This window comes from Salmo salar, chromosome ssa19 (assembly GCF_905237065.1).
Source record: "Salmo salar chromosome ssa19, Ssal_v3.1, whole genome shotgun sequence".
Lineage (NCBI taxonomy): Eukaryota > Metazoa > Chordata > Actinopteri > Salmoniformes > Salmonidae > Salmo > Salmo salar.
Window position 1 is genome coordinate 31,911,115 of NC_059460.1, and position 23,473 is coordinate 31,934,587.

The 23,473-nt window shown below is 43.5% G+C and overlaps 1 protein-coding gene across 1 annotated transcript; it reads left to right on the plus strand.

The window, feature by feature from the left end:
- The first annotated feature begins 13,224 nt into the window (after positions 1–13,224).
- Positions 13,225–22,569, plus strand: enkur (enkurin, TRPC channel interacting protein). Its single transcript, NM_001141496.1, is given in 5 exon segments — positions 13,225–13,435; positions 13,729–13,874; positions 13,961–14,193; positions 14,381–14,527; positions 22,209–22,569. Coding segments are annotated over 5 exon segments (780 nt in total). The 5' UTR covers positions 13,225–13,355; the 3' UTR covers positions 22,383–22,569.
- The last annotated feature ends 904 nt before the right edge of the window (positions 22,570–23,473 follow it).

Sequence of the window (23,473 nt, forward strand, 5' to 3'; positions counted from 1 at the left end):
CCACGACTGCGTGGCCATGCACGCATCCAACTCAATCATCAAGTTTGCAGACGACACTACAGTGGTAGGCTTGATTACCAACAGCAACGAGACAGCCTACAGGGAGGAGGTGAGGGCCCTCGGAGTGTGGTGTCAGGAAAATAACCTCGCACTCAATGTCAACAAAACAAAAGAGATGATCGTGGACTTGTGGACTTCAGGAAACAGCAGAGGGAGCAGCCCCCTATCTACATTGACGGGACAGTAGTGGAGAGGGTGGTGAGTTTTAAGTTCCTCGGCGTACACATCACGGACAAACTGAAATGGTCCACCTACACAGACAGCGTGGTGAAGAAGGCGCAACAGTGCCTCTTCAACCTCAGGAGGCTGAAGAAATTTGGCTTGTCACCAAAAGCACTCACAAACTTTTACAGATGCACAATCTAGAGCATCCTGTCAAGTTGTATCACCGCCTGGTACGGCAGCTGCTCCTCCCATAACCGGAAGGCTCTCCAGAGGGTAGTGAGGTCTGCACAACGCATCACCGGGTGCAAACTACCTGCCCTCCAGGACACCTACACCACCCGATGTCACAGGAAGGCCAAAAAGATCATCAAGGACAGCAACCTCCCGAGCCAGGTCAGTACAGGTGCATCAAAGCTGGGACCGAGAGACTGAAAAACAGCTTCTATCTCAAGGCCATCAGACTGTTAAACAGCCATCACTAACATTGAGTGGCTGCTGCCAACATACTGACTCAACTCAAGCCACTTTAATAATGGGAAAATTGATGTAATCAATTTATCACTTGCCACTTTATATTATTTAAATTAGATAATGCTTACATAATCTACATTATTCATCTCATATGTATATACTGTACGCTATACCATCTACTGCATCTTGCCATCTTGATGCATTAGATGTATCACTAGCCACTTTAAACAATGCCACTTTATGTTTTCATAACCTACATTACTCATCTCATATGTATATACTGTACTCTATGCCATCCTGATGTAATGTATCACTAGCCAACTTAAACAATGCCGCTTTATATGTTTTCATACCCTACAATACTCATCTCATATGCATATACTGTACTCCATACCATTTATTACATCTTGCCTACGCCGTTCGGCCATCACTCATTTATATATTTTTATGTACATATTCGTATTCATTCCTTTACACTTGTGTGTACAAGGCGGTTGTTGTGGAATTGGTAGATTACTTGTTAGATATTACTGCATGGTCAGAACTAGAAGCACAAGCATTTCACTACACTTGCATTAACACCTGCTAACAATGTGTATGTGACAAATAAATTTGATTTGAGTAACTCATGCAAGCAGTAAAATTAGATTTAAAAATATATATATATACAAATAAACCTTATGGAACAGCATAAACTGTTAAGCAACACCAACATAGGCACATGCATTCACACACACAATAACATATGCACTATACTCACACGTAAACATGGATTTTGTATAAACGTGGTAGTAGAGTAGGAGCCTGAGGGCACACACTTAATGTGTTGTGAAATCTGGTGTGAATGTATTGTAATGTTTTTAAAATTGTATAACTGCCTTAATTTTGCTGGACCCCTTGGCAGCAGCTAATGGTGATCCATAAGAAATACAAACACAAATACACTTCACTTACTGCCATTAAATAACCCAAATAGATTATTTCAAATTCAAGGTGTCATAATCATACCTGACACCCCATTATTTCTGCAGACATCTTTGAATCTGAATTCAGAGTAGATATTTAACTTGGAAAACGTGGTCACATAAAAAAACGAAGGTACATTTTAAATGTGTTTTGTAAAATTGTCAGTAGAAATTGTTAAAAGTTGTCACGGTTGTCGTCGGGAATGGAGGACCAAAACGTAGCAGGAATGTGGATGCTCATCTTGATTTATTTTAAACTAAAGTGAACACCAAAATAACAAACAACGAAGAACTAACGATCAACACAACAGTCTTGTCAGGCTTACATACGCAAAACAAGAAACAATCTCCCACAAACACTAAACCAAACAATTACCCATATATAGGACTCCCAATCAGAGGCAACGAGAAAGCACCTGCCTCCAATTGAGAGTCCAACCCCCATTAACCTAAACATAGAAATACAACTAACTAGACTAAACATAGAAATACATTAACAGAACAGTGCCCAAAAACCCCGGAATACATAAATCAAATACCCTTCTACAAAACCACCACCCCGAACCACATAAAACAAATACCCTCTGCCACGTCCTGACCAAACTACTATAACAAATAACCTTTATACTGGTCAGGACGTGACAGTACCCCCCCCTAAAGGTGCAGACCCCAGATGCACCTCATAAATAAAAAAATATATAAAAAAAAAAATCCCCCTAAACTAAAGGGAGGGAAGGGAGGGTGGCTGCCGTCACCGACGGCACTTGTGCTACACCCCCCCTCCCCAACCCACCTATATAGGAGGTGGTTCAGGCTCCGGCCTACTGTCCTCCCGAATGCAGACAGACTTGATTAGTTTCGGGCCGTAGGCAGACTCCCCTTGTTCCGGATCGTAGGCAGACCTCTTCCTTTCCACACTGTAGGCAGACTCATTAAATACATAGTTAATCATTTTTTGTTCCAAATCGTCAGGCTTACTCAGTTCCGGGTTGCTGCTAGACTCCCTTGGTTCCGGGTCACAGGCCGACCCCCTCGGTTCCGGGTCGCAGGCCGACCCCCTCGGTTCCGGGTCGCAGGCCGACCCCCTCGGTTCCGGGTCGCAGGCAGACCCCCTCGGTTCCGGGTCGCAGGCAGACCCCCTCGGTTCCGGACTAGACACTGGTGCCGGATACTCTGGACTGCACACTGTTGCCGGATACTCTGGACTGCACACTGTTGCCGGATACTCTGGACTGCACACTGTTGCCGGATACTCTGGACTGCACACTATTGCCGAACTCTCGAGGCTGGGCTGACGCACTGGAAGCCTGATGCGTGGTGCTATACTGGACGTGCTAGACTGGGGACACGCACCTCAGGGCTAGTGCGGGGAGCGGGAACAGGCTGAGTCGGACTGGGTTGACGCACTGGAAGCCTGGTGCGTGGTGCTGGTACTGGACGTGCTAGACTGGGGACACGCACCTCAGGGCTAGTGCGGGGAGCGGGAACAGGCTGAGTCGGACTGGGTTGACTCACTGGAAGCTTGATGCGTGGTGCTGGTACTGGACGTGCCAGACTAGGGGTTCGAACTTCCGGGTCAGCACGAGAGGTAGGAACTGGAAAAACTGGGCCAGGAAGGCGCACAGGCGGTCTTGAATGCACCTCCTGCACAACCCGTCCTGGCTGGATGGAACTAGCAGCCCTGTACGAGCGGGGTGCTAGTACAGGGCGAACTGGGCTGTGCAGGGGCGTGATGGTTGCCGTGCGTAGAGCGGGAGTAGGGTAGCCTGGTCCTAGGAGGCGTACCGGCGACCGGACGCGCTGCGCAGGCATCCCCCTACCAGGCTGGATGCCTACTCTAGCACGGCATCTGCGAGGGGCTGGAATAACTCGCACTGGACTGTGCGTGCGTATGGGCGAGATTGTGCGCACTTCAGCAAAACACGGCGCTCTCCACTCCATACGACCCTTCCTATAAGCATGGGTAGCTGGCTTAGGGCTCACCCTTGGCCCAGCCAAACTACCCGTGTGCCCCCCCCAAAAAAATTATTGGGGATGCCTCTCGTGCTTTATCGGCGCGTACAAGGTCTCGTACTTCCGCCTCTCCGCCTTGGCTGCCTTAATTTCCTCCCGTGGGCGACGGTATTCCCCAGCCTGGTGCCAAGGTCCAGCCCCGTCCAGAACTTCCTCCCAGGTCCATTTCTTCCACCAATCCATCTCGAAATCCCCTTGCTCCTTACTCTGCTGCTTGGTCCATTTGTGGTGGGAGATTCTGTCACGGTTGTCGTCGGGAATGGAGGACCAAAACGCAGCAGGAATGTGGATGCTCATCTTGATTTATTTTAAACTAAAGTGAACACCAAAATAACAAACAACGAAGAACTAACGATCAACACAACAGTCTTGTCAGGCTTACATACGCAAAACAAGAAACAATCTCCCACAAACACTAAACCAAACAATTACCCATATATAGGACTCTCAATCAGAGGCAACGAGAAAGCACCTGCCTCCAATTGAGAGTCCAACCCCCATTAACCTAAACATAGAAATACAACTAACTAGACTAAACATAGAAATACATTAACATAGAACCTTCCCCAAAAACCCCGGAATACATTAATCAAATACCTTTCTACAAAACCACCCCCCGAACCACATAAAACAAATACCCTCTGCCACGTCCTGACCAAACTACCATAACAAATAACCTTTATACTGGTCAGGACGTGACAAAAGTAGTCATTGTGCATAGAGTTGTATGGTTTATTTAACTTTGTAATAAATATTTTTGTTTGACATACTTTTAAAGTGAAATCTGTGTCTCAGCATCATTGTTATCGTGGAATTGCCCTGAATTAAATCAAACAATTATTCATTGTTTAGCCTATATTTAATTAATTAATGTTAATTTGGAATGTATTCTTCCCCACCGCTGAATATTATATGGGTTTGTAGTCCCCTATAACAGAAATAAAAAATGATAACTTTACAGTTCATATATCAAGCTCATTTTCTGAGCTGTAATAACACAAGTACTAACATGTCATCTTACCGCATGACCTCACCTGTGGTATCAGCCCTGCCCGGGTGATGGTTAGAGGTACTGATGACAGTGCAATACTACACAGCCAAGTGTCCTGTTACACCTAAATCTCAATATATTGTCTTAATGGCCCTCTCACAGAAGTCTGATAGGACACTGACAGCCCTAGCGTTGCCCTCTTTGTAGCCTGTCATCTGTAGCTTCTTGATCTCACTCACTCCTTCCTCTGGGAAGAACACTAGCAAGCCGTTACTCTGACAGTCCAGGTCATTCAGGCTGCCAAACCCACTCAGCACTGCACTGTCGGTGTCACCGGATGCTACCACAACGATGAGGTAGTTGCACATTTGTGGGAGAACTACCAGGTCTTTGAATGAAGCAGTGGGGCAGTGGAAGAGCTCCTGCAAAAACTGGTTATGAACGAGGTTTCACTGGTGCAATGGTCTTGCTGGCAAAGTTAACCCCGTAAGATCTGAACACCATTCTTCTGAGATCTGTACCAGGGATATCCATGGGGTGTATAGCAATTTTCAAGGATGGCTCAGTCAGGATAGGGCATATCTGCTAGTCTCAGCCATTCCTGTGCGTCGAGCTTCGGAAAGCCTTTTTGGGGAACGTATAGTCAACCATCAGGAGCTCAACCCTCAACAATAAATTCACTGAAGTATTTTGGATCACTAGATAATCCGTTAACCTGTTGGGGCTAGGGGGCAGTATTGACACGGCTGGATAAAAAACGTACCCGATTTAATCTGGTTACTACTCCTGCCCAGTAACTAGAATATGCATATAATTATTGGCTTTGGATAGAAAACACCCTAAAGTTTCTAAAACTGTTTGAATGGTGTCTGTGAGTATAACAGAACTCATATGGCAGGCAAAAACCTGAGAAGATTTCATGCAGGAAGTGGCCTGTCTGACAAGGTGTCGTTCTTCTTGTCTCTGTTTATTGAAGAGTGAGGATCTTAGCTGTCCCGTGACACTTCCTACGGCTGCCATAGGTTCTCAGAAGGCGGCAAAAAGCTGAATCTTGGCTTTGCAGGCTCTGGCTGAAACAAAGTAGCGCGTTTGGGTAGTGGCTGGTTACAGTACTGTGAGACTCAGGCTCGTGCCCGCGTCGACCGAAAGCTGTGTTTTCTTTCCTCTGTTTAGCTAAATGGACATTCCCGGTCGGAATATTATCGCTTTTTTACCAGAAAAATGGCATAAAAATGGATTTTAAACAGCGGTTGACATGCTTCGAAGTACGGTAATGGAATATTTAGATTTTTTTTTGTCACGAATTGCGCCATGCGCACGACCCTGATTTACCATTTCAGATAGTGTCTGGGACGCACGAACAAAACGCCGCTATTCGGATATAACGATGGATTATTTTGGACCAAACCAACATTTGTTATTGAAGTAGCAGTCCTGGGAGTGCATTCTGACAAAGACAACAAAAGGTAATCAAACTTTTATAATAGTAAATCTGATATTGGTGAGTTCTAAACTTGCCGGGTGTCTAAATAGCTAGCCCGTGATGCCTGGGCTATGTACTTAGAATATTGCAAAATGTGCTTTCACCAAAAAAGCTATTTTAAAATCGGACATATCGAGTGCATAGAGGAGTTCTGTATCTATAATTCTTAAAATAATTGTTATGCTTTTTGTGAACGTTTATCGTGAGTAATTTAGTAAATTGTTAGCGAATTCCCTGGAAGTTTGCGGGGGGTATGCTAGTTCTGAACGTCACATGCTAATGTAAAAAGCTGGTTTTTGATATAAATATGAACTTGATTGAACAAAACATGCATGTATTGTATAACATAATGTCCTAGGTGTGTCATCTGATGAAGATCATCAAAGGTTAGTGCTGCATTTAGCTGTCTTCTGGGTTTTTGTGACATTATATGCTAGCTTGAAAAATGGGTGTCTGATTATTTCTGGCTTGGTACTCTGCTGACATAATCTAATGTTTTGCTTTCGTTGTAAAGCCTTTTTGAAATCGGACAGTGTGGTTAGATTAACGAGAGTCTTGTCTTTAACCTGTTGGGGCTAGGGGGCAGTATTTTCACGGCTGGATAAAAAAACGTACCCGATTTAATCTGGTTACTAATCCTACCCAGTAACTAGAATATGCATATACTTATTATATATGGATAGAAAACATCCTAAAGTTTCTAAAACTGTTTGAATGGTGTCTGTGAGTATAACAGAACTCATTTGGCAGGCAAAACCCTGAGACATTTTCTGACAGGAAGTGGATACCTGATGTGTTGAATTACCTTTAAGCCTATGCCATTGAAACACACAGGGGTTGATTAATGTTTTGGCACTTCCTATTGCTTCCACTAGATGTCACCAGCCTTTACAAAGTGTTTTGAGTCTTTTACTGTGAGATCTGACCGAACAAGAGCCATGGAACGGTGATGGCCGATTAGACTCTGGCGCGCGAGTTCATGTTGGGTACCCTCGTTCCAATACGTTATAAAAGAGAATGCATTCGTCCACCTTGAATATTATTCATGTTCTGGTTAAAAAAGGCACTAATGATTTATGCTATACAACGTTTGACATGTTTGAACGAACGTAAATATATTTTTTCCCCTCGTTCATGACGAGAAGTCCGGCTGGCTTAGATCATGTGCTAACAACACGGATCTTTTTGGATATAAATGATGAGCTTTTTTGAACAAAACTACATTCGTTATGGACCTGGGATTCCGGGAAGTGACATCTGATGAAGAGAATCAAAGGTAATGGATTATTTACATAGTATTTTCGATTTTAGATCTCTCCAACATGGCCGTTTGTCTGTATAGCAAAGCATATTTTTCTGGGCGCAGTGCTCAGATTATTGCAAAGTGTGATTTCCCAGTAAGGTTATTTTTAAATCTGGCAAGTTGATTGCGTTCAAGAGATGTAAATCTATAATTCTTTTAATGACAATATAATATTTTACCAATGTTTTCTAATTTTAATTATTTAATTTGTGGTGCTGACTTGACTGCCGGTTATTGGAGGGAAACGATTTCCTCAACATCAATGCCATAGTAAAACGCTGTTTTTGGATATAAATATGAACTTGATAGAACTAAAAATGCATGCATTGTCTAACATAATGTCCTAGGAGTGTCATCTGATGGAGATTGTAAAAGGTTAGTGCATCATTTTAGCAGGTTTTATGGTTTTGGTGACCCTGTCTTTGAATTGACAAAACATTACACACAGCTATTGTCAATGTACTCTCCTAACATAATCTAACTTTATGCTTTCGCCGTAAAACCTTTTTGAAATCGGACAACGTGGTTAGATTAAGGAGATGTTTATCTTTCAAAGGGTGTAAGATAGTTGTATGTTTGAAAAATTTGAATTTTGACATTTATTTGGTTTCAAATTTGCCGCTCTTGAAATGCACCTGCTGTTGATAGGGTGCACCACGGGTGGCACGCTAGCGTCCCACATAGCCCCAAGAAGTTAAATAGCTGTAAAATAGTCATATGTTTGAGAAATTGAAGTAATAGCATTTCAAAGGTTTTGAAAATCGCGCCACAGGATTCAACTGGCTGTTGCGTAGGTGGGACGATTTCGTCCCGCCTTGCCCAGAGAGGTTAACCTGTCTGGGAACGTGAGCTTGCGTCCCACCCTATTCAACAGCCAGTGGAATCGCGTCGCGCGAAATACAAAACCTCATAAATGCTATAACTTCAATTTCTCAAACATATGACTATTTTACACCATTTTATAGATACACCTCTCCTGAATCGAACCACGTTGTCTGATTTCAAAAAGGCTTTACAGCAAAAGCAAAACATTAGATTATGTTAGGAGAGTACCCTGCCAAAAAAATCACACTGCCATTTTCAAAGCAACTAGATGCATCACAAATACCCAAAACACAGCTAAATGCAGCACTAACCTTTGACAATCTTCATCAGATGACACTCCTAGGACATCATGTTACACAATACATGCATTTTTTGTTCGATAAAGTTCATATTTATATATAAAAACAGCATTTTACATCGGCGCGTGACGTTCAGAAAATATTTTCCCTCAAATGCTTCCGGTGAACCAGCGCTACAATTTACAAAATTACTTTTCGAAAACATTGCTAAAATGTAATATTGTCATTCAAAGAATTATAGATTAACATCTCGTGAATGCAACCGCATTGCCAGATTTAAAAATAACTTTACTGGGAAATCACACTTTGCAATAAACGACGTGGTATGCTCAGAAAAATAGGCTAGGCGATACAGGTTAGTGCCATCTTATAACCATCTAAAATCAAATATACTATTGTAAATATTCCCTTACCTTTGATTATATTCATCAGAAGGCACTTCCAGGAATCCCAGGTCCACAAGAAATGTAGTTTTGTTCGAAAAAGTTAATAATTTATGTCCCAATGGTTCCTTCTTGTTAGCGCGTTCCGAAGGCTACTCATAATGTACTGAAGCGCGCGGGACTTGTCGTCACGAATGTGCAAAAAATATATATTTACGTTCGTTCAAACATGTCAAACGTTGTATAACATAAATCTTTAGGGGCTTTTTCAACCAGAGCTTCAATAATATTCAAGGCGGACGATTGCATTGTCTTACTAAACGTTTCGGAACAAAAGGATTCCCATGGGTGCCCACGTCATAGTAGTAATGGCCCTCCCCCTGTGACCAACTTCCCAAGCCTCTCTTTGGGTCAGTTTCTACCATAGAAGACTCAAACCACTTTGTAAAGACTGTTGACATCTAGTGGAAGCCTTAGGAAGTGCTAAATGATTAATAAGTCCCTGTGTGTTTCAATGGCAAAGGCTTGAAGTGATTCCACACATCAGATTTCCACTTCCTGTTAGGATTTGTCTCAGGGTTTTGACTGCCATATGAGTTCTGTTATACTCACAGACACCATTCAAACAGTTTTAGAAACGTTAGAGTGTTTTCTATCCAAATCTACTAATTATATGCATATTCTAGTTATTGGGCAGGAGTAGTAACCAGATTAAATCGGGTACGTTTTTTTATCCGGCCATGCAAATACTGCCCCCTATCCCCAACAGTTTAAAACTCCTGGTTGACACAGTGGTCTCTGAATCAGAGTTCTGGTATCCCAGCCTCCTGGCCCACATTCCTGTTCATCTTCATCATGGAAAGCCTCTGTATGATGTCATTGGTGGCTACATCTAGATACACTACCAGTCCAGTGCGTTTGAGGTGCTGCATAGCCCCAGAGTGGAGTGGGTTGGATCCAGTTATGGAGATGACACTGCCAGCAGTGGAGAATTTGCACACAGCCTGCCCCTCTTCTTCCAGGAAATGTTCACCTCTGACAGCTTGTCAGCCACGGCACCTTCCATGTCACTTCCAGGACATGGTCATCCACGTCAATGACAGGCACTCCCAGTCTGTGAGTGACATCACGCCCCACTGAGGTTTTTCCTGCTCCAGCCCGACGCATTAGCAGGATGTTTTGGTCCCCTATCTGGGGTACAGTAGATAGCCATGATCTAGATATTGAGCAAGAGCTTGTGCTTGTCCACCATCTCGCAGCTTTTTGAGCAAGCTGCTGTGTGTTGTTCAACACTCCCATCACTATATAAATTTTCACCCTTTGACAGTAGGATACTGGAAGCATTTTGAGGTAGTTATGTCAGATCTGTAAGACATAAGATCAGATTGGTTCTGCAGGGTAATGACATCAAATAATTAACATCTATCCTTAATGTAGCTAGCTACATTAGCTACTTGACCAGTATGAATAGACCCCATAGGTTATCTGCATACTTCAATTTCTGTCTTCTAAAATACGATTCTATTAAAAGAGGCAATCAGCAGTTGAAACAATAACAAAGCCTTCTCTTCACCACTGTTTGTTTTCCTAAAACGCTGAGGGATGGGGCTGACATTTTAACCATGTTTTGAAGTTATACAGTGTTCGTTAATATTTACTTTGTTTACAAACATTGAAGTAAAACAAGCTTATATGTTGGGTTTTGATGGGGTACGACAGTTGAACTAAGCTCACGAGGTATTTATAAGTTATATTCTTCAACAACTAAATTTCGTTGACATACTGTATCTAGCTAACCTTAGCTAGCTACAGCAACCATTCTCTGTCATCAAGAGAGCTTGCTCTCTGATTTAATCTGACACAGGGGCGGAAATCCCGGGGGGGACGGGGGGGACACGACCCCCCCCATCCTGGGAAAAATATGATTTGTCCCCCCCAATATATCACTGAAACATAACTATGTAATTTAAATAATATTAATAATACGCAATGAAAGCAATTGTGCTGATTATAGACACTTAATAGCTCGTTTTTAAGTTTCAAAAGATTGCGACCCCCCCCCACCCTTTGCCTCACAATGGTTTGATCCACTGCCAGTTCCTTAGCTTGCGAGGTAACGTAGAGGTTGTATCTACTGTCTGAAAGGCACTCAATGCACGTAACTGACGTGAGGTTAATCCAGTCAATCGCGCACACATACTAGCTGAATATGCAGAGCTAGCGCGCAAATATTAACTATTAAGCTAGCTAGTACCTATTCCATTTATGTGGCGTCGTCAAAGATGGAATCTTTGCTATCGTCAATTTATTCCAAGATCAGCATGCATGTAAGTTAGTGCTTCAAAGTCCCTGTGATAAGGTTAGCGATAAACTGAACAGAACTACACTCTCTTCTACCATTGTTTTAAATATATTTAATGGTCTCGTTGCAAAAGCTAAATTGTCGCAAGGGAACTTTTATTTATATATTTTATTTCACCTTTATTTAACCCGGGTAGCAAAGATTATAGCAAACACCACTGAATTGGTGCTCGCTAGCTTTGCAAATTCAGCTATTGTTAGAAGCCAGCCAATATGAAACAAACGATTAAAATTGCAAAAGGTTGCAGCATATGTTGTGTAAATGGTGAACTCATACAGCTGTCAACTCTTGTCACTGCAATCCGTTTCACATTTGCTAGCTACCTTTTAGATCGAAGCCCATATAGAATGATAGAAGATAAGATGATAGCAGCCCATCTCCTACTGTAAATAACCTACATACTGTGTGTGTGTAGCCAACCAGGTAGAAAAATGGCAGAAAAATGGCAGAAAAAAGACAGACATCAGAGTATTTTTCAGTACACCAAAACGCAAAGTAAGAACCCTAGCAGCCTAATATCTCAAAGACTAGTTGATAAAATGTTCATAAGAAAGAAATGAAATTCTAATGGAAATGTTTCACAATGATGTCATTAGGCAGAGCAGGCAACAGATGGCACACAGAAAGCAGAGTTGGGAACAGATATGCAGGGACAGACTGGCAGAGACAGGGAGTCTCAGGTAAGTTTGTTGAGTCTTTGTTTGGCAACATTATGAAAGGTTCTCAATTTTTTTTACTTGTAAAATAGGAACATAATTGGAAAACGCCATGGATACCCCCACTCTCAACTTAAACTGGTGACTGAACTAAGATTTGTTAAAGGCAATGGTATTGCTGTTGTGATTAGTTGTGTAGTTTTGGGTACCGGTAGTTAGGAGTACGGCAAACACCTTATTTCTTTGGTTCCTCAATATACATTTACCATATTAAACGTAGGCTATGTGTTACAGCACTACTTTTGGTGTCCCCCTCAGGAATTGCTCTTGAGAAAATGTAATGTAATTGTCCCCTCCAAAGTTGATATCAGATTTTCGCCCCTGATCTGACACATGCATCAGTCGATAATTATTTTATTTAAATGTTATAGCCTACCTGGATAATATTTTACAGTACCATAGCTAGCCATTCTTGTAATAGAGAAATAGCTGCTGGTCCAAATTCAGCCACATTGGCTTGTTGAACGTCGACATATTGTACAGCAAAGTAAATGGACAAATGTAATTTCGCGATTACCATACTACATGTAAAATAAGGCAAAACAAAACAGACAAACTGCAGATTGCTCTACGATTAGACAGGCCACTTGTTTCTATTTTCGATGCACCATCCTATTTCACTTATTAAATGAAGATACAATGTAGTAATCAATCACTAACAATGCCTATATATGAATGGGAGTAACAAAGATATTACACTGTGATAGTGTCTTCTATTCGCCATTTCAGGGGCATTACAATGTAGTAGCAGGGCACTCAGAGTGCGCTCTGGGCGTTCGTAAATTCAGAGCGTTTCGCTCTGAGCGCACACTGGACGAGTAGGGTTGATCCGAGCGTTCTAGGCTCACAACGGCAGTCAAGCACCCGAGCTAACTGTCTAAAGTTAGCTAGCTTGCTAGTAACTTCCAGAAAAAAATGAGAGAATACCTCACTCTGACCATTTTGCTCGCCCAAGCAGAGCTGGTTAGGGGTTTTTCATGTTATCCAGAGCGTTGGAGACTGTAACCGTGCTGCTGGCAACAATTTAATGACGTTTTTTTACCGACGTTTAATGACACCGGCCATATTCGATGCGTCTTGAGGGTCAGTTATTCTGCGCTCTGCCACGCTAAAACGGGAGTGCTCTGACATCGGCGTAGACAGCCCTAAGATTGAAGCACGTTGATGCTGATGTCGCAGTCATTCCGCGACAGTTGCCCAGCAACTGTTGCCCAGGGAACTTGTCAAACAAAACATTCCAGAAATTCGAATGTAGAGCCAGCTACAGTTGACTAGCTAGCTATTATTTGCTTCAAAAAAAAGGTGCATATTCCAGAAATATGTCGACCACTATGTATCCAACAGAAAGTATTTACAACCTTATTCCAAGGGAGGAGGTTAAAATAGAGAAACCACCAAGGTATGGCTGACTGAACTGCCTATAGCTAGCTAACGTAGCTAGCTAACAACGTAACTGTATGTAGGCTACATTGTAGCTAGCTAAATTTATTTGCACCGCACTCAGCCGATGGCATTTTTACTGTACCCAGCTAGCCACATATATTTATTTAGTCTATGTTTCTGTGTATTAGGAATGTATGGAGATACTTTGCTGCCACAACCTGCACAATGAAAAAGACTGCACATGGTTTCTGACTCATGCCATGTTCTGTAATAATCTATCAATCTTGTCTTTTTTATTCCATTGTCAAGGTATGTGTCAACGTTTAGGGCACAAGTTAAGCATGAGAAAATGCTGAATAAGGCTACCAACAAGACTATGGGACCAGTAAAAGTAGACTTGCCCTCTCCAGAGAAATATCTGCTCAAGCACTCCAAGGAACCCAAACTTCCTGAAAGTAAGCAATAGGATGAGATTACATCTCAATATCACTTTGTTTGGAGGTCATTTCCTAACTCTGTGTCTATGTTGTTATACCCTTAGAGCAACCATTTTCATATTTGGATGATGAGACTTTCAAAAAACCACAAATACCTGCCAAAGCGGACAACCCACTTATGGGCATTCACACCCAAAAGGACTTTGTAAAGACAAACGCCTTTGAGAACATCATGGCAGTGCCAAAAAAGCCACAGCCTATCTATGCCGACACTAAAACTGGAGACAAACAGCTCCTGGAAAATTCAGGACTACTCCCAAAGTACATCAAGAAAAAGGTGAACTTATCATTACATATGCAAATACTGATTTTGCTTTGTCTGTCAAGCAGATAGTGAATTTGTCCAATATTTTGATTGCTATTCAAAGAAAGATACTTATATGCTTATTGCACAAAGACACTCAAACTATTTGAACTGAACTGAAGAGGAGCTCAACATAACTATTTTCCCATTCCCTCCCTAGGACTTTGGAAAGATCCCTGAGTACTTGCAGCATCGCACTGAGGAGGTGAGGAGGGCTCAGGATGAGTATGACAGCTTTGTCAAGGAACACATGAGACAGGGCACCATGAAACAGCTCTCTGAGGATGAGCGAAACAACATCCTACAGGTAAACCACTTAGGTCCTTAGAACCAAGCCAATAGAATCTGACCTAGAATTATTCATAAAGTTTCATTACATTCATGTATGTGTTTTAGTTGATTAGTCATTTAGATAAGATTCAATATTTGAACAATGTATCAAATGATGAATAGGCTTACAAAGCACCAGCATACATTCAAATTGAATGAATGGTGTGAGAGAAGGGGTAAGATTTGTGTCTGTTAATTTTTGGAACACGGAAGGGCATTACAATAAAAAAAATATATATATTTTATTTATGATTAAAAAATAATTATAATACAAAACATACACATACAAACGACAACATACAGATGCATACAAACAGCCACAACATCACCCCAGCCCAGACCCAACTACTCACACCCCCATCTCCATGGCCTCAAACTGCACCATTTTGTTTCCTCCATCGCCCACTCACTTTCAACATTTGGATAATAAATAATTTGTATTTGTATTTATTATGGATCCCCATTCTTCCTGGGGTCCAGCAAAATTAAGGCAGTTTATACAATTTTAAAAACATTACAATACATTCACAGATTTCACAACACACTGTATGCCCTCAGGCCCCAACTCCACCACTACAACATATCTACAGTACTAAATCCATGTGTATGTATAGTGTGTATGTTATCGTGTGTGTGTGTGTGTGTGTGTGTGTGTGTGTGTGTGTGTGTGTGTGTGTGTGTGTGTGTGTGTGTGTGTGTGTGTGTGTGTGTGTGTGTGTGTGTGCCAATGTTTGTGTTGCTTCACAGTCCCCGCTGTTCCATAAGGTGTTTTTTAATCTGTTTTTGAAATCAAATTTTACTGCTTGCGTCAGTTACTTGATGTGGAATAGAGTTCCATGTAGTAATTTGTGTTAACGAGGATTGGTTGATTTCCAGTTAAGTATACAGGTATCTCACTGCACCCTCATATGCCTTGTCTTGAAATATGCAGACAGATGGATTAAAAGTAATTGTACATTGTAATACTTCTGACAGCGAACTTTCTAACACCACCCATAACTTTTCGAAAAGGCATGTATTATTGAGCCATTGTTAGTTTTATACTTAAGACATGACTCTGCCGTTGTGCAGCAGAAGTTGTGAATTTTGTCTTGTGTAATAAATTATATACCTTACATTAGTTTCTACTGGATTAAGCGTACATTTCTGTTAACCTGTTAGGGCTAGGGGGCAGTATTGACACGGCCGGATAAAAAACGTACCCGATTTAATCTGGTTACTACTCCTGCCCAGTAACTAGAATATGCATATAATTATTGGCTTTGGATAGAAAACACCCTAAAGTTTCTAAAACTGTTTGAATGGTGTCTGTGAGTATAACAGAACTCAAATGGCAGGCCAAAACCTGAGAAGATTCCATGCAGGAAGTGGCCTGTCTGAGAAGTTGTGTTTCATCTTGGCTCTTTTTATTGAAGACTGAGGATCTTTGCTCTAACGTGACACTTCCTACGGCTCCCATAGGCTCGCAGAGCCCGGGAAAAAGCTGAACGATATCGAGGCAGCCTCTGGCTGAAACACATTATCGCTTTTGGCAAGTGGCCGATCAGAGTACTATGGGCTTAGGCGCGTGCCCGAGTCGACCGAATGCTTTATTTTCTTTCGTCTGTTTACCTAAACGCAGATTCCCGGTCGGAATATTATCGCTTTTTTATGAGAAAAATTGCATAAAAATTGATTTTAAACAGCGGTTGACATGCTTCGAAGTACGGTAATGGAATATTTAGAATTTTTTTGTCACGAATTGCGCCATGCTCGTCACCCTTATTTACCCTTTCGGATAGTGTCTTGAACGCACGAACAAAACGCCGCTGTTTGGATATAACTATGGATTATTTTGAACCATACCAACATTTGTTATTGAAGTAGAAGTCCTGGGAGTGCATTCTGACGAAGACAGCAAAGGTAATAACATTTTTCTTATAGTAAATCTGACTTTGGTGAGTGCTACATTTGCTGGGTGTCTAAATAGCTTGCCCTGTGATGCCGGGCTATCTACTGAGAATATTGCAAAATGTGCTTTCACCGAAAAGCTATTTTAAAATCGGACATATCGAGTGCATAGAGGAGTTCTGTATCTATAATTCTTAAAATAATTGTTATGCTTTTTGTGAACGTTTATCGTGAGTAATTTAGTAAATTCACCGGCAGTGTTCGGTGGGAATGCTAGTCACATGCTAGTCACATGCTAATGTAAAAAGCTGGTTTTTGATATAAATATGAACTTGATTGAACAAAACATGCATGTATTGTATAACATAATGTCCTAGGGTTGTCATCTGATGAAGATCATCAAAGGTTAGTGCTGCATTTAGCTGTGGTTTGGGTTTATGTGACATTATATGCTAGCTTGAAAAATGGGTGTCTGATTATTTCTGGCTTGGTACTCTGCTGACATAATCTAATGTTTTGCTTTCGTTGTAAAGCCTTTTTGAAATCGGACAGTGTGGTTAGATTAATGAGAGTCTTGTCTTTAAAATGGTGTAAAATAGTCATATGTTTGAAAAATTTAAGTTTTTGCATTTTTGAGGTATTTGAATAACGCGCCACGGGATTACACTGGCTGTTACGTAGGTGGGACGATTTGGTGCCACCTACCCTAGAGAGGTTAACTGTCATTTTGTTTGTTATGTTCCAACATTTCCTCCATCTTGTACTATTATCAGTTATTTAAGTCTTGGTTCCTATCACGACTTTCGCCGAAGTCGGCCCCTCTCCTTGTTCGGGCGGCGTTCGGAGGTCGACGTCACCGTCTTACTAGTCACACCGATCTGTTTCCCTGTTCGTTTTGTTTTGTGCCAGGGGTTCCTACTCCAGCTGGAGCTCTACCTGGCAGCTGTCCAGCCGGCCCCTTCGGGACGCGAGAGAGTGAGCGCCCTCATCTCCTGTCTGACTGGTAAAGCCCTGGAGTGGGCCAACCCCATCTGGGGAAGGGAAGGCCCGACTCTGGATGACTACGAGGACTTCTCCCGCCACTTTCGGGTAGTATTTGATCATCCACCTGAAGGGAGAGCGGCGGGGGAGCGCTTGTTTCATTTAAGACGGGATGAGGAGCGCTCAGGAGTTTGCGCTGGACTTTAGAACTTTGGCGGTGGGCGCGGGATGGAATGAGCGGGCCCTGATCGACCACGACAGGTGTAGTTTGCGAGAGGACGTTCGTAGGGAGCTAGCCTGCAGGGACACCACCCTCAACCTGGACCAGCTGGTGGACTTATCTATCCGGCTGGATAACCTGTTGGCCTCCCGCGGACGTCCGGATCGGGGTCCGTTAGTTCCATCCCCCAGCTTCTCATGATCCTACTATTTCGTGGCAACAGAGGGCTCTCAAGGGATGGTCCTGTCAGAGTTCAGGGAGGTGTGTAGGTGTTTCCTTAGGTGCCACTACAGTGGAAAGTCCAAACCAGGTTTCCACCATGCACATTCCCCCCGAATATGCCGATTTGGCAATCGCCTTCTGTAAAAAGAAGGCGACTCAATTACCACCCCATCGACCGGGGGATTGTACGATAAATCTCCGGGTGGGCGCTGCACTTCCCAGGAGTCACATGTATCCTCTGTCACAGGAGGAGACGGTGGCTATGGAGACATATGTCACCGAATCTCTGGGACAAGGATACATTCGGCCCTCTACTTCACCTGTCTCCTCGAGTTTCTTTTTTGTGAAGAAGAAGGATGGAGGTTTACGCCCGTGCATTGACTATTGAGGTTTGAACCAGATTACGGTAAAATACAGTTACCCGCTGCCTCTCATCACTAGTATGACAGTCATTGCACAGGGCGCGCTTCTTCACAAAATTGGACCTCAGGAGTGCGTACAACCTGGTGCGTATCCGGGGAGGGGATGAGTGGAAGACGGCATTTAGCACCACTTCTGGGCACTATGAGTACCTCGTCATGCCGTATGGGGTAATGAATGCTCCATCCGTCTTCCAATCCTTTGTGGATGAGATCTTCAGGGACCTGCACGGGCGGGGTGTAGTGGTGTATATAGATGACATTCTAATATACTCCACTACCCGCGCCGAGCATGTGTCCCTTGTACGCATGGTGCTTGGTCAACTGTTGGAGCATGACCTTTACATCAAAGCGGAGAAATGTCTGTTCTTTCAACAGTCCATCTCCTTCCTAGGGTACCGTTTTTCCGCATCAGGGGTGGAGATGGAGAATGACCGCATTTCAGCCATGCATAATTGGCCGACTCCAACCACGGTAAAGGAGGTGCAGCGGTTTTTAGGGTTTGCCAACTACTACCGGAGGTTTATCCGGGGTTTTGGGCAGGTGGCGGCTCCCATTACCTCCTTGCTTAAGGGGGGAACGGTGCGACTGCAGTGGTCGGCTGAGGCGGACAGGGCTTTTGGTCACCTGAAGGCTCTGTTTACCACGGCTCCAGTGCTAGCGCATCCTGATCCCTCCTTAGCGTTCATAGTTGAGGTGGACGCGTCCGAGGCTGGAATAGGGGCTGGAATAGGGGCTGTGCTATCTCAGCGCTCGGGTAAGCCACGAAAACTCCGCCCTGTGCTTTCTTTTCGAAGAGGCTCAGTCCGGCGGAGTGAAACTATGATGTGGGAGATAGGGAGTTGTTGGCTGTTGTCGGGGCTCTGAAGGCGTGGAGACATTGGCTTGAGGGGGCTAGACACCCTTTCCTCATTTGGACTGATCACCGAAGTCTGGAGTGCATTTGGGCAGCGAGGAGACTGAACCCTCGCCAGGCAAGTTGGGCCATGTTTTTCACACGCTTTGTTTTCACCCTCTCCTACAAACCAGGTTCCCAGAACGTGAAGGCATACGCACTGTCCCGGCTGTATGATACAGAGGAGCGGTCCACGGAGCCCACTCCCATAATTCCAGCTTCTTGCCTGGTGGCACCGGTGGTATGGGAGGTGGACACGGACATCGAACGGGCGTCACGTGCAGAACCCACTCCCCCCAGTGTCCCGTTGGGCGCGTGTACGTTCCGTTTGATGTCCGCGATCGTTTGATCTGTTGGGCCCACACATCACCCTCCTCTGGTCATCCTGGTATCGGTCGGACGGTGCGCTGCCTTGCAGGGAAGTACTGGTGGCCCACATTAGCTAAGGACGTGAGGGTTTATGTCTCCTCCTGTTCGGTATGCGCACAGTGCAAGACCTAGACATCTGCCCAGAGGGAAATTACAACCCCTTCCCGTTCCGCAACGACCGTGGACACACCTATCGGTGGAGTTCGTGACGGATCTTCCCCCGTCACGGGGTAACACCATGATCCTGGTCGTTGTGGATCGGTTTTCTAAGTCCTGCCGTCTCCTTCCTTTGCCCGGTCTCCCTACGGCTCTACAAACTGCTGAGGCCCTGTTCACCCATGTATTCCGGCACTACGGGGTGCCTGAGGACATAGTGTCTGATCGGGGTCCCCAATTTACGTCTAGAGTCTGGAGGGCGTTTATGGAACGCCTGGGGGTCTCGGTCAGCCTCAGGTTTCCACCCCTAGAGCAACGGACAGATGAAAAGAGTCAACCAAGAGGTGGGTAGGTTTCTGCGGTCCTATTGCCAGGACCGGCTGGGGGAGTGGGCGTCGTTTATCCCCTGGGAGGAGATGGCCCAAAACTCCCTCTGCCACTATTCTACTAATCTTACCCCTTTTCAGTGTGTGCTGGGTTATTAGCCGGTCCTGGCACCATGGCATCAGAGCCAGATCGAGGCTCCTGCGGTGGATGAATGGTTTCGGCACTCGGAGGAGACATGGAACGCTGCCCATGTACGACTACAATGAGCCAGTGCCGACAGCCACCGCAGTGAGGCCCCGGTTTATGCACCGGGGGATCGGGTCTGGCTCTCGACCCGAAACCTGCCCCTTCACCTGCCCTGCCGGAAGCTGGGTCCGCGGTTTGTGGGGCCATTCAAAGTCCTGAGGAGACTGAACGAGGTTTGTTATAGGTTACAACTCCCCCCTGATTATCATATTAACCCCTCGTTCCATGTGTCTCTCCTCAGGCCGGGGGTGGCAGGTCCGCTCCAGCAGCCTGAGGTGCTGGAGGTTCCTCCGCCCCCTCTGGACATCGAGGGGGCCCCGGTGTACACAGTACGAGCCATTATGGACTCCAGACGTCGGGCGAGGGGCCTTCAGTACCTCGTGGAGTGGGAGGGGTACAGCCCGGAGGAGCGATGCTGGGTACCGGCGGAGGACATCCTGGACCCATCGTTAATCCAGGAGTTTCACCACTTCCGCCCGGATCATCCTGCGCCCCGTCCTCCGGGTCGTCCCCGAGGCTGGTGTCGGCGCGCTGCTGGAGCCACGCGTCAAGGAGCGCGTCTGTTTTCAATTCCCTGATTATGTTCCTTATTTAACCCACTGGCTTCCCTTTTTGTCTTGTCTGTGATTGTTCATGTTTGGTGGTTGTTGGAGGTGTTTCTCCCAACCCTGTTATTTTGCTGTGGGAGAATTTTGATTGTGGTATTTGAGTAAACACGTTTGTTTGCACTTATCCCTGTGTCCTGCGCCTGACTCCGCTACTTCTCCAAACGAAAGCGTTACACACATCCTGACTAGTAAAGGGGTTATTTGTTATTGTAGTTTGGTCAGGACGTGGCAGGGGGTGTTTGTTTTATGTGGTTCAGGGTTTGTTGGGATATGTATTTATGTAAGAGGGGTGTTTGTTTTATGTGTTCCGGGTTTTTGGGTATTGTTCTATGTTTTGTATTTCTATGGTTTTTCTATGTTGTGTATTTCTTTGTTGGCCTGGTATGGCTCTCAATCAGGAACAGCTGTACATCGTTGTTGCTGATTGGGAGTCATACTTAGATAGCCCTTTTTTCACCTGTCTTTTGTGGGAAGTTGTTTTTGCATTGCTGTGTGTAGCCTGCAAGACTGTTTGTCGTTCATTCGTTTTCTTGTTTCTGTTACGTGTCTCTAAGTAAATATGAGCACTCAACCCGCTGCGCCTTGGTCTACTCCATACGACAACCGTTACAGTTCCAGTAGTTTATCTTTTTTTCTAAGAGATTGTCAGTTGGATAGGCTCTCTGCAAGATTTTATATATCTTACCTATCATATGAATATCCTTTTCTAACTCGAATAGGGTTCCCTCAAGATTGCTCAGATGTCCAAAAGATTTCAAAACGAAATTTCTTGGTATGAAACTTTGAAGTTGCATGTATTTGAAAATATCTACATTGGTCAGTCCAAAATTGCTTTTTAATTCTGTCATGGAAATAAATGTATTTTCATATTACCATGTCATTTATGCCTTTAGTTTTCCATGTGGACCAATTTATCTGTGAATTCTGAAAAGCTATCCAAGGATTGTTCCATAGGGTTGTGTTTTTAGGAAGTGATATTGGTTATTGTAGAATACGTTTCATTTTCTTCCATATTGTTATAGCGTTCTTAACTATGAAGTTGATAATGTTCTTAGCTTTATCCTTAGAAAATAGACACTTAAAACCACCCTCTAACTTAGGAAGATGTGAAACATTCCTTTTTATTCTATGAGTTTTATTTGCCCATATAAAGTCTCTTATGACCAACTATACTTTTTTTAAGCTGTCTTTGGTGGGGTAATTAGTATTACCGAGAATAAATATTACGCTGACATACACAGGCTCATTGATAATTCATTGTTCCTGAGCAATAATGGAAAGCTCATCTCTTAGCCTGTGTGATTGATGGATCATCCTCTGTCCAGGGCTTGAAGATGAACTGGGGGGAGCTGCACCATCAGTACCAGGGACTCTCTGTTGTCACGGACACCACCCCTAAGAAGTACCGCAAGGAGCGTCTGGAGCTGGAGATGAAGCAGCTGGAGAGGGACATTGACCTCATCGAGAGATACAAGACTATCTACATCGCCAACAACTAACACACGACACCTCTTTTCTTTAGTGTCAAATGGCAAATGCATTGTAAACAGATATTCAGTGAAGAAAGAAACAACTGCCCTAAACACTAGATGTGAAATTGTCTGGAAAATAGTCATATAACTCTCATTACCCCTGTCTAAGATTTCACTTTGTTTTGGAAAACTAAATAAACTCTGCACTATATTTTAAGATCTTTTGATGTTATTTAATCTCAAACACAACACGTCAGAATTTTATGTGCTGTTTTTGTTTATTTGTTCATTCACTATGGTAAATGCGTTTTTTTGAAGGTCTGCTTATAAGCTGTTTAAAGGCTAGGGTCTATTTTTCTCCACTTCCTGTCTGACTGATGTGCCCAAAGAAGCCAGCATATGCATATAATTGGTACCATTGGATAGAAAACACTTTGAAGTTTGTAGAAATGTTAAAATAATGTATGAGACTATAACACAATAGATATGGTAGGAGAAAATCCAAAGAAAAAACAACCAGAATGTTATTCTTTTGAGAGACCATGCTCTTCCAATGGAACGTATAGGGTCATATCCAAATCCAGCTCCCAGATTGCAATTCCTATGGCTTCCACTAGATGTCAACAGAATTTGTTCAAGGTTTCAGGCTTGTTTCTTTCCAAACGAGTAAGAATTTTGAGTTTCGGTACTGGGAGTCAGAGTTGGAAATCAGTCTGTGCGCGCTCAGCGAAGAGGACGTGCACCTGCTAATTTTGCTTTTCTATTGAACATACTTCTTTCCCTATAAAATATTATAATTTAATTACATTTTAGGGTACCTGAGGATTAAATGGAAACATATTTTGACTTGTTGAAACAAAGTTTAGCGATAGCTTTTTGGATTCCTTCCTCTGCATGTTGAACGAGTGGATTACTCAACTCGATGGCGCCAATTAAACTTACTTTTTGGGTTATAAAGAAGGATTTTATCTAACAAAACGACTATGCATGTTGTAGCTGGGACCCTTTGGATTGCAAATCAGAGGAAGATTTTCAAAGAGTAAGTGAATATTTAATCGCTATTTGTGATTTTATGAAGCATGTGCTGGTTGAAAAATATTTTGATGTGGGGCGCCATC